This window comes from Vipera ursinii (assembly GCF_947247035.1).
Source record: "Vipera ursinii genome assembly, chromosome: 2".
Taxonomy (NCBI): Eukaryota; Metazoa; Chordata; class Lepidosauria; order Squamata; family Viperidae; genus Vipera; species Vipera ursinii.
The window spans coordinates 260,901,505-260,923,794 of record NC_139513.1 but is presented as its reverse complement, the minus strand read 5'-3'; the positions used below and the strand labels follow the sequence as shown (position 1 = coordinate 260,923,794).

Sequence of the window (22,290 nt, the reverse complement as noted above, 5' to 3'; positions counted from 1 at the left end):
TTCTCACTGTTGCTTCTTGGCCCGCATATAGGTTTCTCAAGAGACAAATAAGATGGTCTGGTACTCCCATCTCTTTAAGAACTTGCCACAGTTTGTTATCATCCACACAATCAAAGGCTTTAGCATAGTCAATGAAGCAGAAGTAGATGTTTTTCTGGAACTCCCTAGCTTTCTCCATGATCCAGCGTATGTTGGCAATTTGATCTCTAGTTCTTCTGCCTCTTCGAAATCCTGCCTGTACTTCTGGTAGTTCTCGATCCACATACTACTGAAGTCTAGCTTGTAGGATTTTAAGCATGACTTTACTAGCATGAGAAATGAGTGCAATGGTGCGATAGTTTGAACATTCTTTGGCACTGCCTTTCTTTGGAATTGGGATGTAAACTGATCTTTTCCAATCCTGTGGCCACTGTTGAGTTTTCCAAATTTGCTGGCAAATTGAGTGTAGCACTTTTACTGCACTGTCTTTTAAGATTTTGAATAGCTCAGCTGGAATACTGTCACCTCCACTAGCTTTGTTGTTGCTCAGCTTTTCTAAGGCCCACTTCACTTCACATTCTAGGATGTCTGGCTCGAGGTCAGTGACCACCTCATTGTGATTATCTGGGACGTTAAGCTCATTCTTGTATAGTTCTTCTGTGTATTTTTGCCACCTCTTCTTAATCTCTTCTGCCTCTGTTAGGTCCCTGCCGTTTTGGTCCTTTATCATGCCCATTTTTGCATTAAACGTTCCCTTCATCTCTCCAATTTTCTTGAAAAGATCTCTGGTCCTCCCTATTCATATCAATTTATAATGTAAATTTTGGTCCCAATTGTGATTTAAGTTGAGGACTATCCGTAGCGGTAAAGATGCTACTCTAGAAATCAGCAGATTAAATTGTAGGCCTCTCTTACACATGGATGACTGTGAGCCAGGCACTCTTTCTCAGTCCCATCCACCTCACAAGGTGGTTATCAAGGGGGAAATAATACAGAAGAGTATTAGGTATGTTCACCACTGAGACCCAAAGACAAATAAATGTAGGACAAAAACATAATAAAAATTTACAGACTAATTATATTTAAGCAGACCACTTTGGTGAACTCAATCCAAATGGGCCTTATTTGACTTTGACTTAATAGTTGTGCAAATCTAGCTCCTGTGGTTAGTTTGGCATATTGAATAAATAGTTCATTTGGTTACTAACACAATCATGCTTAAGTGACCATGGGATGTGATATGTTAATAGCCTCCAAAAGCCCAGTGAACTTTGAGGCTAAGTGCAGACCTGCACCTGCATCTCCCTAGCCCAGGGGTAGGCAACCTCGGCTCTTTTATGACTCATGGACTTCAACTCCCAGAAATCCTGAGCCAGCATAGCTGGCTCAGGATTTCTGGGAGTTGAAGTCCATGAGTCATAAAAGAGCCGAGGTTGCCTACCCCTGCCCTAGCCCAACACTATGTAACATTATCTAACAAGAGGTTCTTCCCTTTAGTGAATTGCTCAGAAGAACAGAGCAAGGGAAAGTCATTTCTATCTTCACCATATCATTTTTTCTCCAATAAAAAGCAATGAACATGGTAATATGAAATCAAGAAAAGCCTTCATGAGCTTGGCAAACTCTTAATTTCCCCTGCAGATTCTTTTAACTGTTTCTGCAAAATGCCTTATTATGAAGTTATGTTAGGTTTTTACATTATTTACTTGGCAATATACCAGCAAAACCATTCATGTGATTTGTGATCATCAGTATTCCGCCAAAAAAAATCCACACTAAATGAAAATCTTGTAAGAAAGACAGGTGTATTCTAGGACAGAATTCCTGATGGGGAAAGTGCACTCAGTCAGTTAGCAGAAAAGACTGGAGAGGCTGTAAAGTCCGTTGACTCCGTTTTGTTTCTTTCAACAGCTGCATTTTGTACCCTTTGGAATGTGGGACCTCACACAGCAGGTCATCCAGAGTCAGTTCATTTATCTGTCCTGAGACTTTTAACTTGGTAACAATTTCTTCAAACTGAATAGTGAGGTCTAGATCGAGTTCTAGTTTTTCCCTGGCAGCCATTATCTGTAAAATTACAGCAAACAAACCATGATCAACATAGCACTGTCTTTTCTACGCCAAATCAAAATAAACTTTTACCAAATGTATAGAAAAAAGGCCCTAATTCAATTCCTCTTAGCAATTTGTTATGAAGGCACACACCTGTGAAAGTTACGGTTATCTGCAGCTCTATACATCAAGGCTTATCTTCTTCAGTTACAAGCCACAAGCTAGAGAAGTTTTAAATTTGTGCATTGTCAGACGTTTCCCAAAATATTTGTTAATAGAGACTAACTAGATGAGAAAAATATTCCTAAAGCAAGTTCAGCCAGCTCTTTTAATATGTTAAGAGGCCGGTTTATATAAATGGTTATTTCAAGATAATTATTGCCAAATTGTTTCAGATTCTGATTTATTTATAAAAAACTCAGTGAGCAATGATTCTCACTATTTACAGTGTAATTTACCTTGGGCTAAAAAAAATCAGTTATAGGGGTGTGTTCTATTAAACAAATGATGCTTGCAACTGATATAAAGCATATAAAGTATATGGTAGTACAAATAATCTAACAAATTTCAGCAAGATGTGGAAGAAACAACTGAGATATCCACAACAGCATGGGTACATTTATTCTAGTATAAAATAGTTCAAAAGCACATAAAAATGCAAGTAGAAAAATAGGGACCACTACGGTGGGAAGGTAACAGCATTCTGTGTGCCTTTGGCTCTTCGGCTTTGAAACGGAGATGAGCACTGGCCCCTAGAGTTGGAAAGGACTAGCACGCATGTGCGGGGGAACCTTTACTTATAGGTTACCCCACACATGCATGCTAGTCGTTTCCAACTCTAGGGGCCAGTCCCTTCATATATATATATACACACACACACACAACCCCTCCTGCCCAAAAGGAAAAAAAATCAGCTATATTTCTATCTATAAAAGCCTGCCTCTATCCAATAATTTTCACTTACCACATCCTTACAGAAGTTAGGTTTTCTCACAAAATATGTATCAAATTTTGAAGCTTTTTCCAGTGTTTGCACAAGAGTCTTCAGATTTCCAAAGGCAGCCAAAAGAAGAATCTTCAATACAAACACCACAAAAGAATAATACTTTAAGAAATTCTGGATTGTGTCAGAAGAAAAACTTTCCAAATAGGCAGGTCAAAAGTCTTTGTACCAGTAGCCCTGATGATCATCAACAGAATGTATTGTTCGTAAAGTGTAGTGGAATGTGGTACCCTTATGAATGTGGTATACCTATTGCTGATCATCGATTGTGGCAAATTCCAGGTATATATTTTTCAATATAAAACGTAAGTTATAAAAGTTACAATAAAACATGTGATGCAGAATCTTTCTGTCTCGTTAGTTATTTTACTCACAATAATAACAGGGGTGCTCCAGGGGTTAAAAGAAGCAAGGCCTCTTAAAGGAAAAGGTGGAAGAGTCAGGATCAGAAAAAGGAAAGAAGGCGAGGTTGTCAGAATACAAGCTAACTTGAGGGCTATTCTTCGGAGAAGGGCGGGATATAAATGGAATTAAAATTAAAAAATAAATAAATAAAAAAATAATCCACATGGAGCCCCATTTCCATCTGTCCTGTTTGCCATCGTTCACTCCCTAGAGACTAAAATGGACAATGTGAAATTTGAGTGGGACACGAACAAGGAGTATATATTGGAGGTGGTGACCCTTTGAGAGCTGTATGCAACGAAATTTCATTTTGATGTATGCCGATTGGTGTACAAAGTGACAATAAAGTTATCATAATAGACACAACTAAGGGAAAGAACATGCTGGGATTGAAACTTCAGTGCAACCTTCTTCATTGCAGCCCAATATAGTGAAGAATGTTATGCTAAAAGGGGCTGCTTAGGAACATTTTTGCTATTACTATGGAAATAATCATTGCCCTCCAACTCCAAGCTATTACAACAAATCAATAAAATTGGTCTGAATAGGAGGGAGGAATGGGGAAGAATATCTGATGAAGAAATTGTTTTGTTCCTAAATAAGCATTAGATTGCTGATTGTTCTCTATCTGTTGTCCCTTCCTCCATCTGCCCCTCTTTCTACCACTCCCATATAGATTTTTGTATCTTCAATGTTAAACAAAGATATTTTGACATAGTAGTTATGGCATCGAAACCGGGAGACTGAGTGCTAGCCCCACCTTGGGCTAGTCACTTTCTCTCAGCCTTAGGAAGGAAGTAATGGCAAACTACTTCTGAGTAACCTTGCCAAGAAAACTACAGGGACTTGTCCTGGCTGTCTCTGAGAATCAGACATGATTAAATAGAAAAAAATGGAATACTAATTGCTCCTGTTTTCAGTGCCATATCCTCTCTGAGATTATCTCTGCTTGCCCACTTTTCACTGTTCTTTCAACATCTTGTAAGTTATTTACTCCTACATTTGCTGTCATGGAAATTTTTATTAACAAAAGATTTTAAGAAGATTCCTTAGAACCATTTCATTGATGTGAATCATAGAAAAGGTTTTGCCAGCATATTTGAATAATTTAGCCATTGGTTATTTAAATACAGCATTGACAAACAGTAAATGAGTCACTACTTATATTTTTCCAGTATTGATCTGCCATAAAGCAAATCGAAACACTTGAAAAATTAAGGACATAAAGAAAATAATATAAGGCAGAGATGTTTTTAAGTAGCGCTGGAATACAGCAGATTAAAGACATCCTTTGTCTTCAAAATAGCATCAGAAGGTAGAACACACAAATTAAGTGTATTTACCTTTAGATTATCATATATTATACTTTCTGTAGGCTGCAACTGTGAAAAATAGTACTGGGCCTTAAAAAAATCATTCTGTAGAAGGAAACAAAAATAATAATTAGTCATGCTTTAAAAATATTGCTTAACATTTTATTTAAATCCTAACAATTGGCTCTCATAACCTCTCAATAATAAATAGACTTATCATATTATTCCAAATCATCAGTAGTAATATTTATTTATTCGGTCATTGACCAGCACATTTAAAAGAATAACAATATGAAGCAAATTAATACAGCACATAAGACAAATCACATGATATAACATTCACACCCCTATTACTGTATTAATATATTAACTGACCAAGTAATGATAAATTTAAAATTTTTAAAAACTGTAATGTAAATATCCTGAAGAAATTCATTAAAAATAACTACCTAAAAGTAATATTAGGGATAATGTGAAAACTTCTTAAACTAATTATTTCTTGAATTGCTGTTGTCTTATTTTCATTGCAGCAACATAAAATTTCACTATCAGACAGGAAAAAGTGGATTTCAAATCCTGGAGAAGATAATTCAGATGAAATGTGTATACTCCAGCTCAGGGGTAGGCAACCTTGCTCTTTTATGACTCGTGGACTTCAACTCCCAGAATTCCTGAGCCAGCATGGCTCAGCTTAGAAACCTCTCCCTTTCCCCTCAGCATGGCTGGCTCAGGAATTCTGGGAGTTGAAGTCCACGAGTCATAAACGAGCCAAGGTTGCCTACCCTGCTCTACCTAGGAACATTTCTATTAGAGGTGACATATAAATAGACCTTATGTCCCTATAAAATTTACAATATAATAATAGATGTAAGATTCTTTATTACTAAGGATAAATGTGCTCCACTATGGGTATTTTATCTGTCTTGGAATAGTGCTGATGGAAAAACACTAGTACTAATCTTAACTTACAGAAAGTGAGATTTTGTAGGTCATATGCTGTTTCCCATCTATCCTTACTTATTCATATTCTATCATGTTGGGACAACCTGTTGACTTCCAACCAAAACATTCAAATACCTTTCAAATGGAATCCCCCTCCCAGGCAATTTAAATGTGTTAACCTGCTCTATGCCCTTCTACCCTTCAGTGAGCAATATGTTGAATCTCCAGTTGATGAACTCCCATCTTCTGTCAGTTAGCCATATTGACTAAAACTGCTGTGAGTTGGAATTCAACAATGTTCAGGGGATGACTTCAATATTCATCACTGTTATGTGCTGTTCAGCTCACTCTGAGCCCAACTCGAAACTGTCAATATTTGGGCCCCCTTGGCTTTTGAGGTTTTCCATCTTTATTCTCAAATGGGGAAGCATTTTCCCATTCAAGACTGGCATACAATCTGAAGGTTGTCTTAAACTTAAAAGAGTAGGCGGAGGCTGTGGCCAGTAGGCCCTTTGGTTCCAAGAGTTCCTGGATTAGGAAGACTCTGAGACAAACACTGATATCCTAATCAATTTATACTTACACTACTGCAATGCACTCTACACAGGGCTGCCCTTGGAGTCCATGTGGAAGCTACCGCTGGTTCAGAATGGGCACGCTACAATGTCCCCACGTGACTCCAATACTCTACAAACTTAGTTAACAGTTGGTTTCTGAGTGCAATTCAAGGTGTTGGTTACTTCCTAAAAATCCCTTCATGACATAGGGCCTGGCTAGAGAGACTGCCTATCTGCAATTATTTCTACGCATCTCGTAAGAATGAGAATAAGTGCGTATTGAGTCCCTTCAATTAAACAATGTCAGCTATTGGGACCTAGGAAGCGTAACTTCTCTAGTTAGTGTCAGCCTGGAACAGCACCCCTGGTGAGACCTATATGCTTTCTTCAGATTTGCTGAAAATCTGTCTGTCCTCCAGGACTTGAGGGTAGGATGTGGTTACGTTCCTGTAAGATATTTATATTTTATATATTCCAGAGAATTTGCCCTCTGGATTCTTACTGTTTATTTTCTTAGTTTTTTACTGTTAATCCCTTTTTAAGCATAAGCCACTGCACTGAGGTTATTGTACAAACACACATCAAAGGATACAGAACATCAAACTGCACTGATAATAGAAATAAATAATCCTTTACCTGTTTTAGACCAAGTGCCACTATAAAATATTGTGTTCTTCTTGAGAGCTCATGTCCATAGAGATGCTTATCTTCAAGTAATGTATTAACAATTTTCCAAGACGCTGGGCTGTTCTGCAGGATGCAAGATTTTTAGTACATGTATAATTGCAGGGCAGACTACAATTCAGAGATGTTACAACTCTACTGAATTCTAAATGCTTGGGCTATGAAAAGTGCTCAGAACTTCTCTTAAAATCCACTAAAGGTAAAAACAAAACAGAATTATAAACAGGCTATTTATAAACTCCCATGAAAACTGGAGCTCAATGGATACTCCAGTGTGATTAATTTGTGAAGACATCAGGAAAGCTAATATTTAATACTTCTCTAATGGAAGATCATGCAAGCCTGTGTCAGATACAGGTAAAGGAAGAAGTATATCTCCTCTCCACATAGACGTATTGTTTCCAAACTATCAAACTTCCCCTCTTTGTACAGTTGAAGATTCTATTTTTCTTGAAGGAGGAAGAGCTCCAGATGGAGAAAGAAGCATACTGTATGTACTTTTCCTCATAGAAAGCAAGCTTAATTTATTAATAAAATACTCACTAGGGACAGTTTTTTATATTGGTCAAAGCACAAACACCTACCAAATGACTGTGATTCACACTTATTTTGGTATAACTTTTACAAAGCCTACTGCGGTATTTTGTATTACTGAAAAGATCTGCTTTTGTGTATCATAGTTTTATGCAACTATTGATAACCATTATGTTCTTTACACAATGGGTAGCCATACTATGGTATTCACAGCTCACGTGGCAATTTAAATAGAGACTACAGACAAATGGAAGAAGGATCAGGCTGTCAATGGCTGCTTATCGTAATGGCTGTGCATTACCTCTCTAATCCCAGGTACAGCTGCTATAGAGCAACAGTAGATCACAAATACAGTATTATCCTCCTTGTGAACTCTGAATGATTCTCTCTGGTATATGTGTCATGAAACACTGGCTTTCTTAAGTCATAACCTGAGGCAACAAGTTTATTATGATCTTATGTCAAAATAGCAAATGCTATAATTATTTTAAATACATTTTCCTTAACTTTAAATTTTTTAAAAATCATATTTTTGTCAAATTTATATTATATTCCTGATTCAACTAAGACTATATGCAAAACATACAACTCTCCATTTCAGTAGCTATAAAACATCATCTGTTTAACGCCAAGGAAATCTTAGTGTCTGCCGCTAGTGGACAAAGCACCAAGACAGAGAGAAAAATAATGCAGTCATTGTATGAAATGTTAAGGGAAATTGAGAAGGATGTTTTGATAATGTAACCTGAATTATGTACTGAAAACTCTGTTACTGAATCTCTGATTACCCAGTCATCGTGATGCTTTCTAAATATGCAGATTTTAATTGAAAAAAACAATAAAACCTGTTTAAAAAAATCATATTAAACACAATTTAAACAATATATATTATTACCAGTTTGTAGCATATTGCAAATGCAAGCAAGTAGGTGTCTTGGCTGAATCTGACATTTTCCCTGTCCATTTCTAATAGCACATTCAGGGCATCTGTGGAAAATAATTTTAATTTTAAGCATTCCTTCAGTATCTGTAGATAGTCACACATTCCAACTACTAATTAATAATATTTGCAAATTGAAATAAATTATTTATTAAAAACACTTTGGGGAATCAATTACATACCGTTAGATTCTTTCAGGGTTCCTTGGTGTTCTCTGAGCTTAGTTGTTTTGTTGTAGATGTTTCATTGCCAAATGAAATAGGTATGTTACCTATTTTCAGTAATGAAACATTAGCAACAAAACAACCAAGCTGAGAGAATACCAAGGACCCCTCATTTCAACCTGAGCTACAAATATTCTCCTCTATCAGTACTAGGTTCTTTATTTTAACTCATGTTGTGATTCAGGGTCAGCCTGTGGGTTCGGCAGTTGGGTCGGACGACTCAGAGGAGGAGGGGGGTGTTGAAGACCTTGCTGAGGGGGTTGAAGATCTTGCTGATGATAGCCCTCAGGCAGGCCCCTCCCACTTGGTCACCATGGAGACCCAGCTGTGTGAGCCTGACAGTGTGGATGAAGATGACCCACAGCTGGCCCTGTTCAAGGACGCCCGACACAGGAGGCAGTCAGTCAGGAGTAGAGAGATGGAGGCAATGGGGCACCTCAGAAGGAGGCACAGAGAGGCCACGCCCTGAACTGTATTTAAGGGGAATGTGTGGGAGGGCTGGTTTGCTGAAGGCAACCGCTTGGATTGTTCCTGTTTCTTAAAGCTCCTGTTTCTTGGTTCGTGTCTTGTCTTGCTCTTGTTTTATGTGAATAAATTTGGCAGGCTTTATTCCAGCCTCTTGCCGTTCGTAAAGGGGTCGTCCCTGCTTTTGCTGCAGGGCCGGTAGCAGGCTGGTACAGAACAACTCAGGTATTCCCAACTCTTTGGGCAAATACAGTAGTGGCCAAAATTTATTTATTTTATTGCATTTATATACCGCCCTTTCCCTGAGGACTCAGGGCGGTTTACAGGGAGTTAAAAATCAACCATACAAAAGTTAAAACCCAATTTAAAAAATATTAAATCAACCCTGTACTATTAAAACCCCCAATTAAAATGAATGTCTCCTCAGCCTGGGCCCGAGAGCTCAAAGAGCCAGGTCTTCAGGCCCCGGCGGAATGATCGGAGGTCGGAAGCAGTCCTCAGCTCCACCGGCAGCTGGTTCCAGAGGGCAGGCGCCCCCACTGAGAAGGCCCTATCCCTGGGTGTCACCCGCCGGCAATCTCTTACCGGCGGGACCCTGAGCAGACCCTCCCTGTGGGAGCGCACTGGGCGAAGGGCGTTTGATGCCGGCAGCAGGTGTTCCCTCAAATACCCTGGACCCAGGCCATGTAGGGCTTTATAGGTGATAACCAGCACCTTGAATTTCACCCGGAGGGCAACCGGAAGCCAATGCAGCTCGCGGAGTAGAGGTGTTACATGGGAGTATCGGGAGACCCCCATTACAACTCGCGCGGCCGCATTCTGCACCAGTTGAAGCCTCCGAGTGGTCTTCAAGGGCAGCCCCATGTAGAGAGCGTTACAGTAGTCCAAACGGGAGGTCACAAGCGCATGAGTAACTGTGCGTAGGGCGTCTCGGTCCAGATAGGGACGCAAATGGCGCACCAGGCGAACCTGTGCAAAAGCCCCCCTGGTCACGGCTCCTATGTGATCTTCAAAATTGAGCCGTGAATCCAGGAGGACGCCCAAGTTGCGAGCCCTATCAACGGGGGTAACACCTCACCCCCCATCGTTAGAGGTGGAATAACTTGGTTAACCCGAGATGCCGATATGCACAGCCACTCAGTCTTGGCGGGATTGAGACGAAGCCTGTTTCTCCCCATCCAGACCTGAACCGCCTCCAGGCACCGGGACATCACGGAGAGGGCATCACTGGGTTGGTTCGGGGTGGAAAGAAAAAGTTGGGTATCACCAGCGTACTGGTGATACCCCACCCCGAAGCCACGAATGATCTCGCCCAGCGGCTTCATATAGATGTTGAACAGGAGAGGCGAGAGAACCGACCCCTGAGGGACTCCACAAATGAGAGGCCTCGGGGCGGATCTCTGCCCTCCCGTCAACACCGACTGCGAGCGGTCCTGGAGGTAGGAGGAGAACCACCGTAAAACGGTGCCTCCCACTCCCAACCCCCTGAGACGCCGCAGCAGGATACCATGGTCGATGGTATCGAAAGCCACTGAGAGATCTAATAGGACCAGGACAGAGGAGCAACCCCTGTCCCTTGCCCTCCAGAGATCATTCACCAGCGCGACCAATGCCGTCTCCGTGCTGTGTCCGGGCCTGAAACCCGATTGGTACGGGTCCAGATAATCAGTTTCCTCCAGGAACAGAGGGAGCTGATGCGCCACCACACTCTCAACAACCTTCGCCAGAAAGCGAAGGTTGGAGACTGGACGGTAGTTGTCTAAAGCAGCCGGGTCCAAAGCAGGCTTCTTGAGAAGGGGTCTCACCACCGTCTCCTTCAGGGCGGCAGGGAAGACACCCTCCTTCAAAGAAGCAGTTATTACTGCATGGAACCAGCCTCGTGTTCCCTCCCGAGCCGCATAAGCTAGCCAGGAGGGGCACGGATCCAACAAACAGGTGGTGGTGCTCAGTCTCCCCATGATCCTGTCCACATCATCAGGGGAAACAGGGTCGAACTCAGTCCAGATAACGTGCTCAAGACCGCCTGATTCCTCCACATCAGACTCTGCCCAGTCAGAGTCCAGGCCGGTCCGGATCCGAGCGATTTTGTCCGCCAGATGATGACTAAACTCCTCGGCTCGTCCCTGCAAGGGATCCTCTCTCACCTCCTGGTTAAGGAGGGAGCGAGTCACCCTAAACAGGGCGGCTGGGTGATTATCTGCGGCCGGGCAATTGTGGAAACCTTTTGGGAAAAGTGTACATTTGAGGTTTGATGGCTAATACCACTTTTTTTGGAGTAGTACCGTAAAATTATATATCAACGGAAATATAATTTAATCAAGAATGTAATGCAATAACTTTTATGAAGGATTTTCCATTAGAATAGCAGTTATAAAGAAAAGTGAAACACACAGAAAAAACAAGATATACAAGAATTATCACCATAGAAAAAAATGAGATATACAAAAAAATATCACCATAGAAAAAACGAGATATACAAAAATTATCACCATGTCAGTTAATACTTAATTGGGTAACCTTTAGCATGAATTACGGCCTTACAACGTCTTCCCATGGAGTGAACCAAGTCCTTTAGTTCTGCAGCTGTTATAATGTGAAACCAAGATTGAATGTCTGCTTCTATTAACTGGGTTTTATTGCTGGGTCGCTTTTGACTAATAAGTTTCTTTAGTCAGTTCCATAGATTTTCAATTGGGTTAAGGTCTGGGCTATTCCCAGGCCATTCCAGCAATGGAATATGATTATCTTGAAACCACTTTTTGCACACAGCAGCAACATGAAATGGAGCTAAATCCTGTTGAAATATAAATGCTTCATTGTCTTGGAAAAGATCAGGTGCGGAAGGCTTCAGTTTGGGCTCAAGTATTTCATTAATGTATTTTTGGCTATTTATATTCCCATTAATCACACAAATTCTGCCCACACCTTTCGATGTCATACAACCCCAGATCATAACAGTGACTGGGTGTATCACGGTACATGTAATGCAATCAGGATGCAAATCTTCTCCGATTCTTCTTCTTACGTATTTTATGCCATTACTACCAAACAGGGAGATAGATCTTGGTCTCATCACTCCAAATAACACTGTCCCATTGTTCCTCTGTCCAGGTAACATGGGTTTTAGCCCAGTTTAGTCTTTTCAACCTTTGTTTGAGAGATAAAAGTGGCTTTTTTTCGTGGAATTCTAGATTTTAGGCCAAATTCTTGCAGTCTTCGCCGAACAGTCCTTAAACTCAACTTCACATTGCATTGCTCCATTTCATCTTGTATACACCCAGATTATTTTCCTCTGTCATGCAGGCACAGTCTCTTAATTCTTCTATGATCACTTGCTGTTGTGCACCTTTTCCTGGTGTGGTTTTTTAGTGACCGAGTCTCCTTATACCTCTTCAAAAACTTAGAAATGCCACCTTTGGTTAAGTTTCCACCAATTTTTCTTTATAACTGTAGCCTTGTTCACTTAATACTATTTTACATCGCTTTCTGGGCGACCAGTCAACTCTTTGCACCATTACTTTAATTTTATTACGTTTTACAAGCTCACTAAATGAAAGAACATAAAAAAACCCAACCAACTTGATAGCAATCACATAACACACTGACAAATGTCTTCCTCTCAGCTTCAATACATGACATAACTGAATCCTACTGTGATCTGATTGGCTCATTGCCAAAACAAAATAACAACTGATTGGCTCTCTAAACACTCATGGTCATTGGCTACAATCAGATGAAGGAAAGCTACCTGATATCAACCTAAGTAAGTTGTGCTTCCTTTTTCTGATTATTTGGCTATAACTTTTCACAGAATACAGATAATCGAACAAACTTTGTTGCATTACATTCTTGATTAAATTATCTTTCCATTGATATATAATTTTATGGTACTACTCCAAAAAAGTGGTGTTATTAGCCATCAAACCTCAAATGTACACTTTTCCCAAAAGGTTTCCACAATTTTGGCCACTATTGTAGGTTCTTTGGGGATATATGAATGCCTCTCATACACACTCACACAAAAATTCTGCCACAGGAAGAAGTTGATTTATACAGTGCTTTTCATGGTGGATGGGGGCAGTCAAAAAATAGCAATTTAGCAGGAGGAAAATTTGTGAAGTTCTTCCTATGGTTATCTTTTCCCCATCTTTGAATACACAAGTACAATGTTAGAGGAAGCATTGGGATATTTCTGCTTATCACTTTCCAAGAATGCCTATTGGATTCAAATGCATTCTTGCAAGCCAATATCATATTACAGGTTATTGCAATGCAATTAAAGTATGTATTAAAAATTACATTAGGTAGAGCAGGGACCTGATAGATGCCAAGGAATAAAGCTATGAACAATGCAGCCCATGTTCTCCAAGCTGGGGATGCCAATTAGAAATGATTTTATACCTAAATTCTAAGATTGCAACAGTTCAGTGAAAACCATATATCAGAATAGTAAAACAATATGCTATGTGATAGCAAAAAATTTGATGTATCATTATTTTAAATTTACTATTTATACTATTTATAACTGATCACAATTGGAATAAAATTGCATGCTGTATTAGGATTCAGCCCTGATGTCCAGATACAATTTTCTTTGCAACTCTTGTATCATGAAGTGATTAGAAAGGGTGTCTTCGGCATCTGAGTCACAAAACTGCAAGTTAAAAATATTCCCAGAGAACCAGAGCATTACAAAATCCACAATAATTAAAAGGTATAATCCAAAATTTAAAACATTAAAAGTGATAAGACATCTTGCAAAAACTCATGAGAAAGATGTCTTGAGATTTGGGTTTCTTTTAAAAAAGAATTTTGATTCCATTTTGGAGGTCTGTGAATATCTAGAAATAAGTGCTGTAGTAATTTCAGTTTTAAATGTCATAAAGCTGAAGTACTCTACAAAGTTGTTTGGAATTAAGTCTTATTGTCTAGAATACTCTTTCTAACAGATATTTACACAGAATGCAATGTGCCATGGCAAAAGAAATGTTATGGTCAGACAAAATTTTGTCAAGATTTAAAATTTTCCAAGCTCCCAAAAGAAAAAGTAAGTTTTTAAAAAAAACTCCAAAAAAGTACAATGTTTTCATAAGGTGAAAGATTACATTCACTGAATGAAAACAAACATCTAATGAACACAGACTTAAGAGAACAATTATTTTTACGAGATGTGTTATAGCTCTGCAACATCGAAAAGTAATCACGTAAAATTTATTAGATCAAATTATTCAGTGGCAATTATATTATAATGTGATTAATATTATCTTTCCTTTACCTTCATAATGGCCCTTTTCAAACAACATGTCCATTAATATATTGAATGATGTGTAATCTCCAAAGAAGCCATTTAGCGTCTGACATGGGAAAAAAAATCAGAAAATATAACTGTATTGGCTGTCTTCAAAGGAAATCACTCTATTCATAATGCTTGAGAAAAACTTGTATAAAAATTCAGGACTTTAAATTTCAGGATCATCCTCTCAAGCTACAAAGGTTTATTTAGGAGAGAGTCATCATTCTCAAAATACATTTATCACTATAGTACTTCTAAAAATAAATTATCAAAGATTAAATGTTGATATATTAGAGGACTGTTTGAAAAATTATTGGAAATGGACAGACCATGGAATGTCTTCCTTTGGATCTTAATCATGGACTAGAGGAGACTGTGCTCAAACCTTTGAGTAATCTCCAGTGAAACAAGACTTACTTCCAAGTGTAGAGTCCCATGCAACTGGCAAGACCAAGGAAATAAGGGTAAGTAGGATTTCAGGAAGGTTTCTTTAATGCTAGTCCGAGATAAGTACAGAATCTTGAAAACTCTAAGAATTTCTCAGCCTTAGTTAGAGTGAATTAATTAATCATGGACTAGAGGAGACTGTGCTCAAACCTTTGAGTAATCTCCAGTGAAACAAGACTTACTTCCAAGTGTAGAGTCCCATGCAACTGGCAAGACCAAGGAAATAAGGGTAAGTAGGATTTCAGGAAGGTTTCTTTAATGCTAGTCCGAGATAAGTACAGAATCTTGAAAACTCTAAGAATTTCTCAGCCTTAGTTAGAGTGAATTACCGTATATACTTGAGTATAAGCCGACTCGAGTATAAGCCGAGACCCCCATTTTCACCCCCAAAAACTGGAAAAAGTTCGTGACTCGAGTATAAGCCGATCCGCCGTTCTGCAAGCCTCCGCCGCCAGCAGAGGCTCGATCCGCCATTTTGCAAGCCTGAATACACAGGAATACCCTGTGTGGCTGCGGCTCTCGGGGAAGCCCTGGCTGTCCGCTTCCTCGCTCCACGCTGCCATTCGGGCCTGCGCGTTCCCCGGGCAAATCGCGGCGCCCAGCAGGCGAGGAAACACGCCCGCTCCAGTCGCCCCCCCTTCCCTCAGGAGACGCGAAGCAAGTGACTGCCCGGAGCTTACCGAGGACTTGCGCGTGGCCGAGGCTTCGGTGCTTCCAGGATCGCGCGCACCTCTCCCAAGCCGCCGCCGTCCGGAGACCTGCCGACGTTTGGGGAGGTTTGGGGAGGTGCGCGCGTACCTCCCCAAACCTCCCCAAACTTCGGCAGGTCTCCGGACGGCGGTGGCTTGGGAGAGGTGCGCGCAATCCCGGAAGCACCAAAGCCTCGGCCGCGCACAAGTCCTCGGTAAGTTTTTTTTGTTGACTGGAGTATAAGCCGAAGTGGAATTTTTCAGCCCAAAAAGTGGGCTGAAAAATTCGGCTTATACTCAAGTATATACGGTAATTAATTTTCTTGAAATGCTTTTTCTTGTATCTATCAGCAGGTGGATGAGCTCCCAGCTGTGAGATAAACATTCACCCATCTTCTTCCCTGCCTTTCCGCTATCCCTCACCCCAAATATAGCACAGGATAAACTCCAAAATTAGGCCAGCTACATTTGTATAGGATCCAATCTGGGTCAGTCCCCGGGATCAGAGGCTTTGCCTTCCGAGCTTTTGGACTCTCGCTGGAACCCATTTTTATAACTCGAGGTTCAAGGTTCCAGATATCCAGGAATTTAAATGGAACCCGAATGTTCCAAACTAAACCCGTTGGCCATAAAAAGCTCCACTGATTTTAAGACGATTGCATAAGAAAAATAAATTGCCCTATGGCTTGAATTTCATGGTTGTAATTATAGAAAATAAAAATAATACAAACATAGACCTGAATTTCACCTGGTCTTTGATGAGTTCCAGTGCAACTGCTTCAAGGTCTAGTTCATAACATAACCTCATAAATATGGGTCCAAATCTGAACTCCCCAAAAGCTCTGTTTCTGTTCTCTTTGTGATACCTGAGTAGAATACAGTTTTTGTTATGATGATGATTTAAGCTTAAAGATCAGACAGATACAATACAGAATATTCATACCTCAATATGAATCTTCCACAAGATAGGAACCAAGATGCTAGGAAATGTTATAGTTACTTGTTTAGAGTTTCCAGAAAACCAATATCATTCAAATACCATACAACTAAAAATAATGACAACCTACTTCCCAGTCAACAAGAGAAGAGTTTATATAATAATATCCCTAAAGTAGCTCTTTCTATCAAATGAATTTTGAATGCTGGTAAAATATTCTATATATTTTTTTCCTTTTACTATGTTGTGGTTTGCATTATTTCCATAAGAATGAAATGTCTTTAGTCTTTGAAAAAGACAAAAAAAACAAATGTGAAATAATTAAGAATAGCCTCATTATAAAACTCCCTTATTGTAACATGATCAGAAATGAACTAAAGATAATACAAATGAATATACACATTACTAAATGACTCTTACCTGTATATGGCTCTTTTGACTAATTCTATTTCATTTTTGGATTGACATAGATAAAGTAGATTTATTAATTCGGTTTTGAGGATAAGGGTATCATTTGCTAACTTTTTTTCAACAGTTCTGAAAAACTCATCTGTAATTAAAAAAAAGTAAATTGTTTATATTGTATTCAATTGTATTTACAATCAGCTATGAAGGTTACAATAGTGCAGAATTGGTAGAATAAAATGAAGCTGACCTTTGCTTTTGTTTATACCTAGGATGATGTAGCTTCCTAGTTTTGCTGGAACAGTCCCCTTTTGGGGAAGATATCCTACAAATCAGACACATTCCTCAACCCAGGAAAATATTCTGATTTCCAGAATTTGGCCCAGTTCAGCAATAACAATAGCAGAAAGAGCCAGAAGCTCATGTTCGCCAGAGCAGCAGCAGGCTCACCTGAGACTGAGTCACAGAGTAGGAAATTGCATCTTTGTTCCCTGAGCATAATGATGAGGGCTACCAAACCTGGGCTACCAAGCGCCTCTGGATGGCAACAAGGACTTTGAGTTCCTACTTCTGCCATTTAGTGATTTACCTGGATTTCTGCAACTTTTGAAGCACTTGGGGATATAAATGAATACAGGTAGTCCTCATTTAACAATTAACTGGGACAGGCAACTCCATCACTAAATCATAAAGTGGTTAAGCAAGACATCAAGTGACCATAATTTGCAGTTTTACTGCTGGATTCCTCACTGTCTTTGCTTGTTGGAAGCCAGCAGGGAAGATCGCAAATAACGATCAAGTAATCGTGGGATGGTCTAAAATGCATGCTGGTTGCGAAGCATTCACATTTTCAACATGTGACAATGGGAATGTTGAGATAATCATAAGTGCAAGAATCAGTTGTAAAATTACCTTTTCAACCCCACTGTAACTTCTAACTATTGTAAAACAGGGCAGTCTTTAAATATAAACCCATGGGCTTTAAAAAGGACTGCCTTTAAATATACAACTATATAAATTAAATATGTGCTGTGGGAAATCTGGTTAAGTAAATCACTGCGGTTGTTAAGTAAGTAGCAAGGTTGTTAAGTGAATCTGGCTTCTCTATTGACTTTGCTTGTCAGAAAGTTGTAAAAGGTGATCACATGATCCCAGGACACTGCAAATGTCATAAATATGAGTCAGCTGCCAAGTTTCTGAATTATGACCATGGGGATGCTGCAATGGTCATAAGTGTGAAAAATGATCATAAGTCACTTTTTTCAGTGATGTTGTAACTTTGAATGGTCACTAAATGTACTGTTCTAAGTCGAGGACTAACTGTACTGCTTTTCTGCTACTCATTAAAAAATATTTCTTTTTCAGGTTTCCATGCAAACCCTAAAAGAGAAATAGATGCTTTAAGAATTACTTTAATGAATCACTTTTGTCTTCTGCAAAAGCTGCTTTAGTATTTAGCAGAGAGGTGTTCACACAATATTTGAAGCATGTTTTATGATTACTTTTGAATAGTGCATATCTTTAACACATACCTAATAAAAACTCCCAAAGTTTGTTGATATTTGGATAGAGATGGGCGGCATATAAATTTAGTAATACATTTATTCTTAACAAGAAAATATAGGTAATCTCGACTTACAATAATTGAGCCAAATTTTTCTGTTGCTAAGCACGACATTTGTTAAATGAGTATTGCCCACTTTATAACCTTTCTTGCCACAGTTGTTAAGTGAATCATTGCAGTTAAGTTAGTAACATGGTTTTTAAGTGAATCTGGCTTCCCCACTGACTTTGCTTGTCTGAAGGTCACAAAAAGGGATCACGTGATCCCAGGACACTGCAACTGTCATTAATATGAGTCAGTTGCAAAGCATCTGAATTTTGAACACATGACCATGGGGACGCTGCAACAGTCATAAGTATGAAAAAGAGTCATAAGTTACTTTTTTCAGGGCTACTGTAACTTTGAATGGTCACTAAATGAACTATTGTAAATTGAGGGCTACCTGTATAGCATTGTACTGCATGTAAATATTATTTTCGGGGGTGGGGGTGGGGAAGAGGTTAGACCAGACATGTCAAACACAAGGTCCGGGGGCCGGATCTGGCCTGTGAAGTGGTTTCATGTGGCCCGCAAAGCCATCCTGGAAACAGTGAGGGAACGGCTCCCACTGCCTTGGCCCTGGCCCAGAGACCCTCCTTCTGCCAGAGACCCTCAGATCTGTCCCACTCCTGCCCAGGCCCCCATAGGCACCCTTGATACGAACGATGTAGAGCTGGCCATGCCCACCCAGTAGGCCATATGCACTCTAGCCACGCCCACCCAGTAGGCCACGCCCACCCTGGCCATACCCACCCGGCCCCCTGAGGGCAACTGCAATGCTGATGCGGCCCTCAATGATATTGAGTTTGACACCCCTGGGTTAGACACTTAAAGAGATAGTATCTTAGCTATCATACTGTATGGATTAGCGAAATCATAGTTTGTACATCACAGATAAAAATTATGCTCCTCAATTTTAATTTGCAAATGATTAATTTGATGTAAATACCTTTTTGTCCATATATTTTATATTGATTTTCCAACTTCTTTTCTTGAAATTTACGTAACTGCAGAACATCTTCTGTTAACAAGTAACGTTTTGCTGAAAATGGAACAAGAAAATATACTAGTGTTTTATTTATTCTAAAAAATAATTATTTTTAACCTTAATCAAATAACCATATTTCCAACTAGAAAAAGACCTCAGACATTTTCCTTTATGCAATTAATATTATTCTGATGTGTCATGATTAGAAACATTGTACAGTAATACTTACATGTTTCCACTATGATCACTTCTATTATAACAATAAAATTCAATCAGGTTTTGCCAAGTAAATGTGAATAATTTCAATTCCGCAAAAACAGTAAGTGTCAAGTCTCAATCATATAAACTCATATTTCTGAATTCTTGATGGTCCCTGACAGCTTCCCACAAGGATCTCAATGGGGAAGCTGGCAGGAAGTCAGAAGTCACTCCCGCTCCCCTTGCTTTTTGCCTATGCATGGTCCTTCTGTTTATTCAGGTAAGGAAATATCTCTGAAAGGATGACCCAACAGGTCACAGGTTGTCTAATAACTACTGAAAACCATTAGCATAATTTCCTACCATTTTAAATAACAAAACAGGCATTCGGTATGGTACAACTGCTTAGTATATTTTTAAAAATAGAAACAAAGTTCTTATCCATTTATGACATGGTTTTATCAATTTCTCAGTATTGGTCTGCTAAGTATAGTCTTCGCTAAAAAAAAAAGTTAGGTATGACTCCTGGACCTTAAATACTGTCCACCCCATGTTAATAATGGATCCAATTTAAATCTGAACTGGGTCAATATAATGCATGAATCCGTTTACACATTCCTTCCTTTATTCTTATTCATCCATTCCCATTCATACAGTACATACTGGCTATTACCGTTAAAATGTTTCTTGTATTGCTTGAGCTTTTGACAACACATTATATAAATATAAAACATTTCCTCTGTACTTGTGGATTTGACTTTCCTAATTTGGCTCTCTCTGGATGTCGCTGGAAAAATTCTCAGATGACATTGTCAAAGAAGTTCTAGTCCCAACAAGTAATTGGTGTCCTCCCTCTCCTAAGGTACAGTATATTTCCAGAATACACTGTGTGCCAAATTGGGAGTAACATGAATGATACCTTGAGCTCCTGAACAAAAGGTGAGATAAAAATCAAACTAATTAACACACTACTTGTACTAATTCAGAATTAGGTCCTGATATTGTGTTCTTATGCAACAATCTATAATAGAACTGGTTCAATTGCAATATATATGAATTTACAGTGAAGGCAAAGCTGTCTTTAGCAATAACATGTAATTAATATCTTTTATTGTCTGATTGCTTGCTTTTTATTGTATCACTTATATCCAATGTATGTCCACAAGTAGTCCTTGACTTGTGACCACAACTGAGCCCAAAATTTATGTTGCTGAAACATTTGTTGAGTTTTGCCCCATGTTATGACCTTTCTTACCACAGTTAAGTAAATCACTGCAGTTGTTAAATTAGTAATACAGTTGTTAAGTCAATCTGGCTTCCCAATTGACTTTGCTTAACAGAAGGTTGCAAAAGGGGATCACATGACCCCAGGATACTGCAACAGTCATAAATATGAGTAGTTGCCAAGCATCTGAATTTTGATCACATGACGATGGGGATGCTGCAATGGTTGTGTGAAAAAAGGTCATAAATCGCTTTTTTTTCCAGTGCTGTTGTAACGTTAAATGGTCCCTAAATGAACTGTTGGAAGTCGAGGACTACCTGTAATTTGTTTGTGTACCTTAAAAAGACTTCACTCCCCAACCCCCCTTAATAAATGATTTCTACTTGCCTGAATTAAATAACAACAACAACAATAATATTTGGTGATTTCTATTTTTCGGGTGAGCAAAGAACCCCTTTGCAAAGGTAAAAATGTCTCTCCCAAAATCGGGGATCAAATTCTTAGCAGCTCCACGTCAAACTCAGTACGTCTGACTTTCGAAGGCACAATTTGGAGGCTCGCACCCCTCGGGGCTCGGATTGACTGGCTTCAGTCACTGTCGGCACAAGACGAGTTCACCCACGCGCCTTCAAAGGAGGCAACATTACTTTAGTTAGAACAGAATAGAGCTGGAAGGGACCTTGGAGGTCTTCTAGTCCAGCCCCCCCCCCCGCTTAAGCAGAAGAACCTATACCAGGGGTAGGCAACCTTGGCTCTTTTATGACTCGTGGACTTCAACTCCCAGAATTCCTGAGCCAGCATGGCTGGCTCAGGAATTCTGGGAGTTGAAGTCCACGAGTCATAAAAGAGCCAAGGTTGCCTACCCCTGACCTATACCATCTCAGACTTGTAAGATTTGCATGGATATACACTTTAAAACACAACTCTGGGCGGCTCACAACAGTGGTGTTTGTTATTGATGACTATACATTACAAATTTCAGAGGTGTAAAGCAACCTTTCCATTTATTCGTTCACTCTTTAAAGAGAGACCTAGAATTTCCAACCCCCTTTCTTTTTCTAACACCAGTTCCAACGTACCTCCTTGAAAGCAGTTGCAACAGCCAAATCTGTCCGCAACCAGCCCGCCAGCCACGGGATATTCGACTGTCTTTCGCAGGAATCGACCCGAGGATCCAACCATCAGCGAAGCCATCTTACCGCCGGGACATACGAAGAACCGCTACAAAGAGAGAGGCGCTAAAGGACAGCCCAAGAAGTGTTGCCCTTCTTTCCCGTAGCACTCTATTGTCACATAGGCTTTCGCTTAGCTCTGTGACCATCAGCTATGCTGGCTCAGGAATTCTGGGAGTTGAAGTCCACAAGTCATAGAAAGGCCGTAGTTCCCCGTCTCCGGCATAGAGCCTTA

The 22,290-nt window shown here is 39.7% G+C and overlaps 1 protein-coding gene across 1 annotated transcript; it reads right to left on the bottom strand.

Annotated features, from left to right (window-relative positions):
• Positions 1–1,439: 1,439 nt before the first annotated feature.
• Positions 1,440–22,288, bottom strand: PTCD2 (pentatricopeptide repeat domain 2). Its single transcript, XM_083357273.1, has 10 exons — positions 21,963–22,288; positions 19,422–19,514; positions 16,885–17,014; positions 16,276–16,393; positions 14,374–14,452; positions 8,365–8,456; positions 6,888–7,001; positions 4,783–4,857; positions 2,996–3,106; positions 1,440–2,046 (listed from the first exon to the last, which is right to left on the bottom strand). Exons 1-10 carry the CDS (start codon positions 22,075–22,077, stop codon positions 1,822–1,824), a joined length of 1,152 nt encoding a protein of 383 aa, XP_083213399.1. The 5' UTR covers positions 22,078–22,288; the 3' UTR covers positions 1,440–1,821.
• Positions 22,289–22,290: the final 2 nt, after the last annotated feature.

What these genes read in the sequence shown, in the direction of transcription:
- PTCD2 (XM_083357273.1), bottom strand. Translation starts at nt 22,077, where the DNA reads ATGGCTTCGCTGATGGTTGGATCCTCGGGTCGATTCCTGCGAAAGACA. An exon ending in GTCAAAAGAGCCATATACAG is followed by an intron (nt 16,394 to 16,884) that starts GTAAGAGTCATT and finishes TATTCTACTCAG; the next exon opens with GTATCACAAAGAGAACAGAA. An exon ending in TGGCACTTGGTCTAAAACAG is followed by an intron (nt 4,858 to 6,887) that starts GTAAAGGATTAT and finishes TTCCTTCTACAG; the next exon opens with AATGATTTTTTTAAGGCCCA.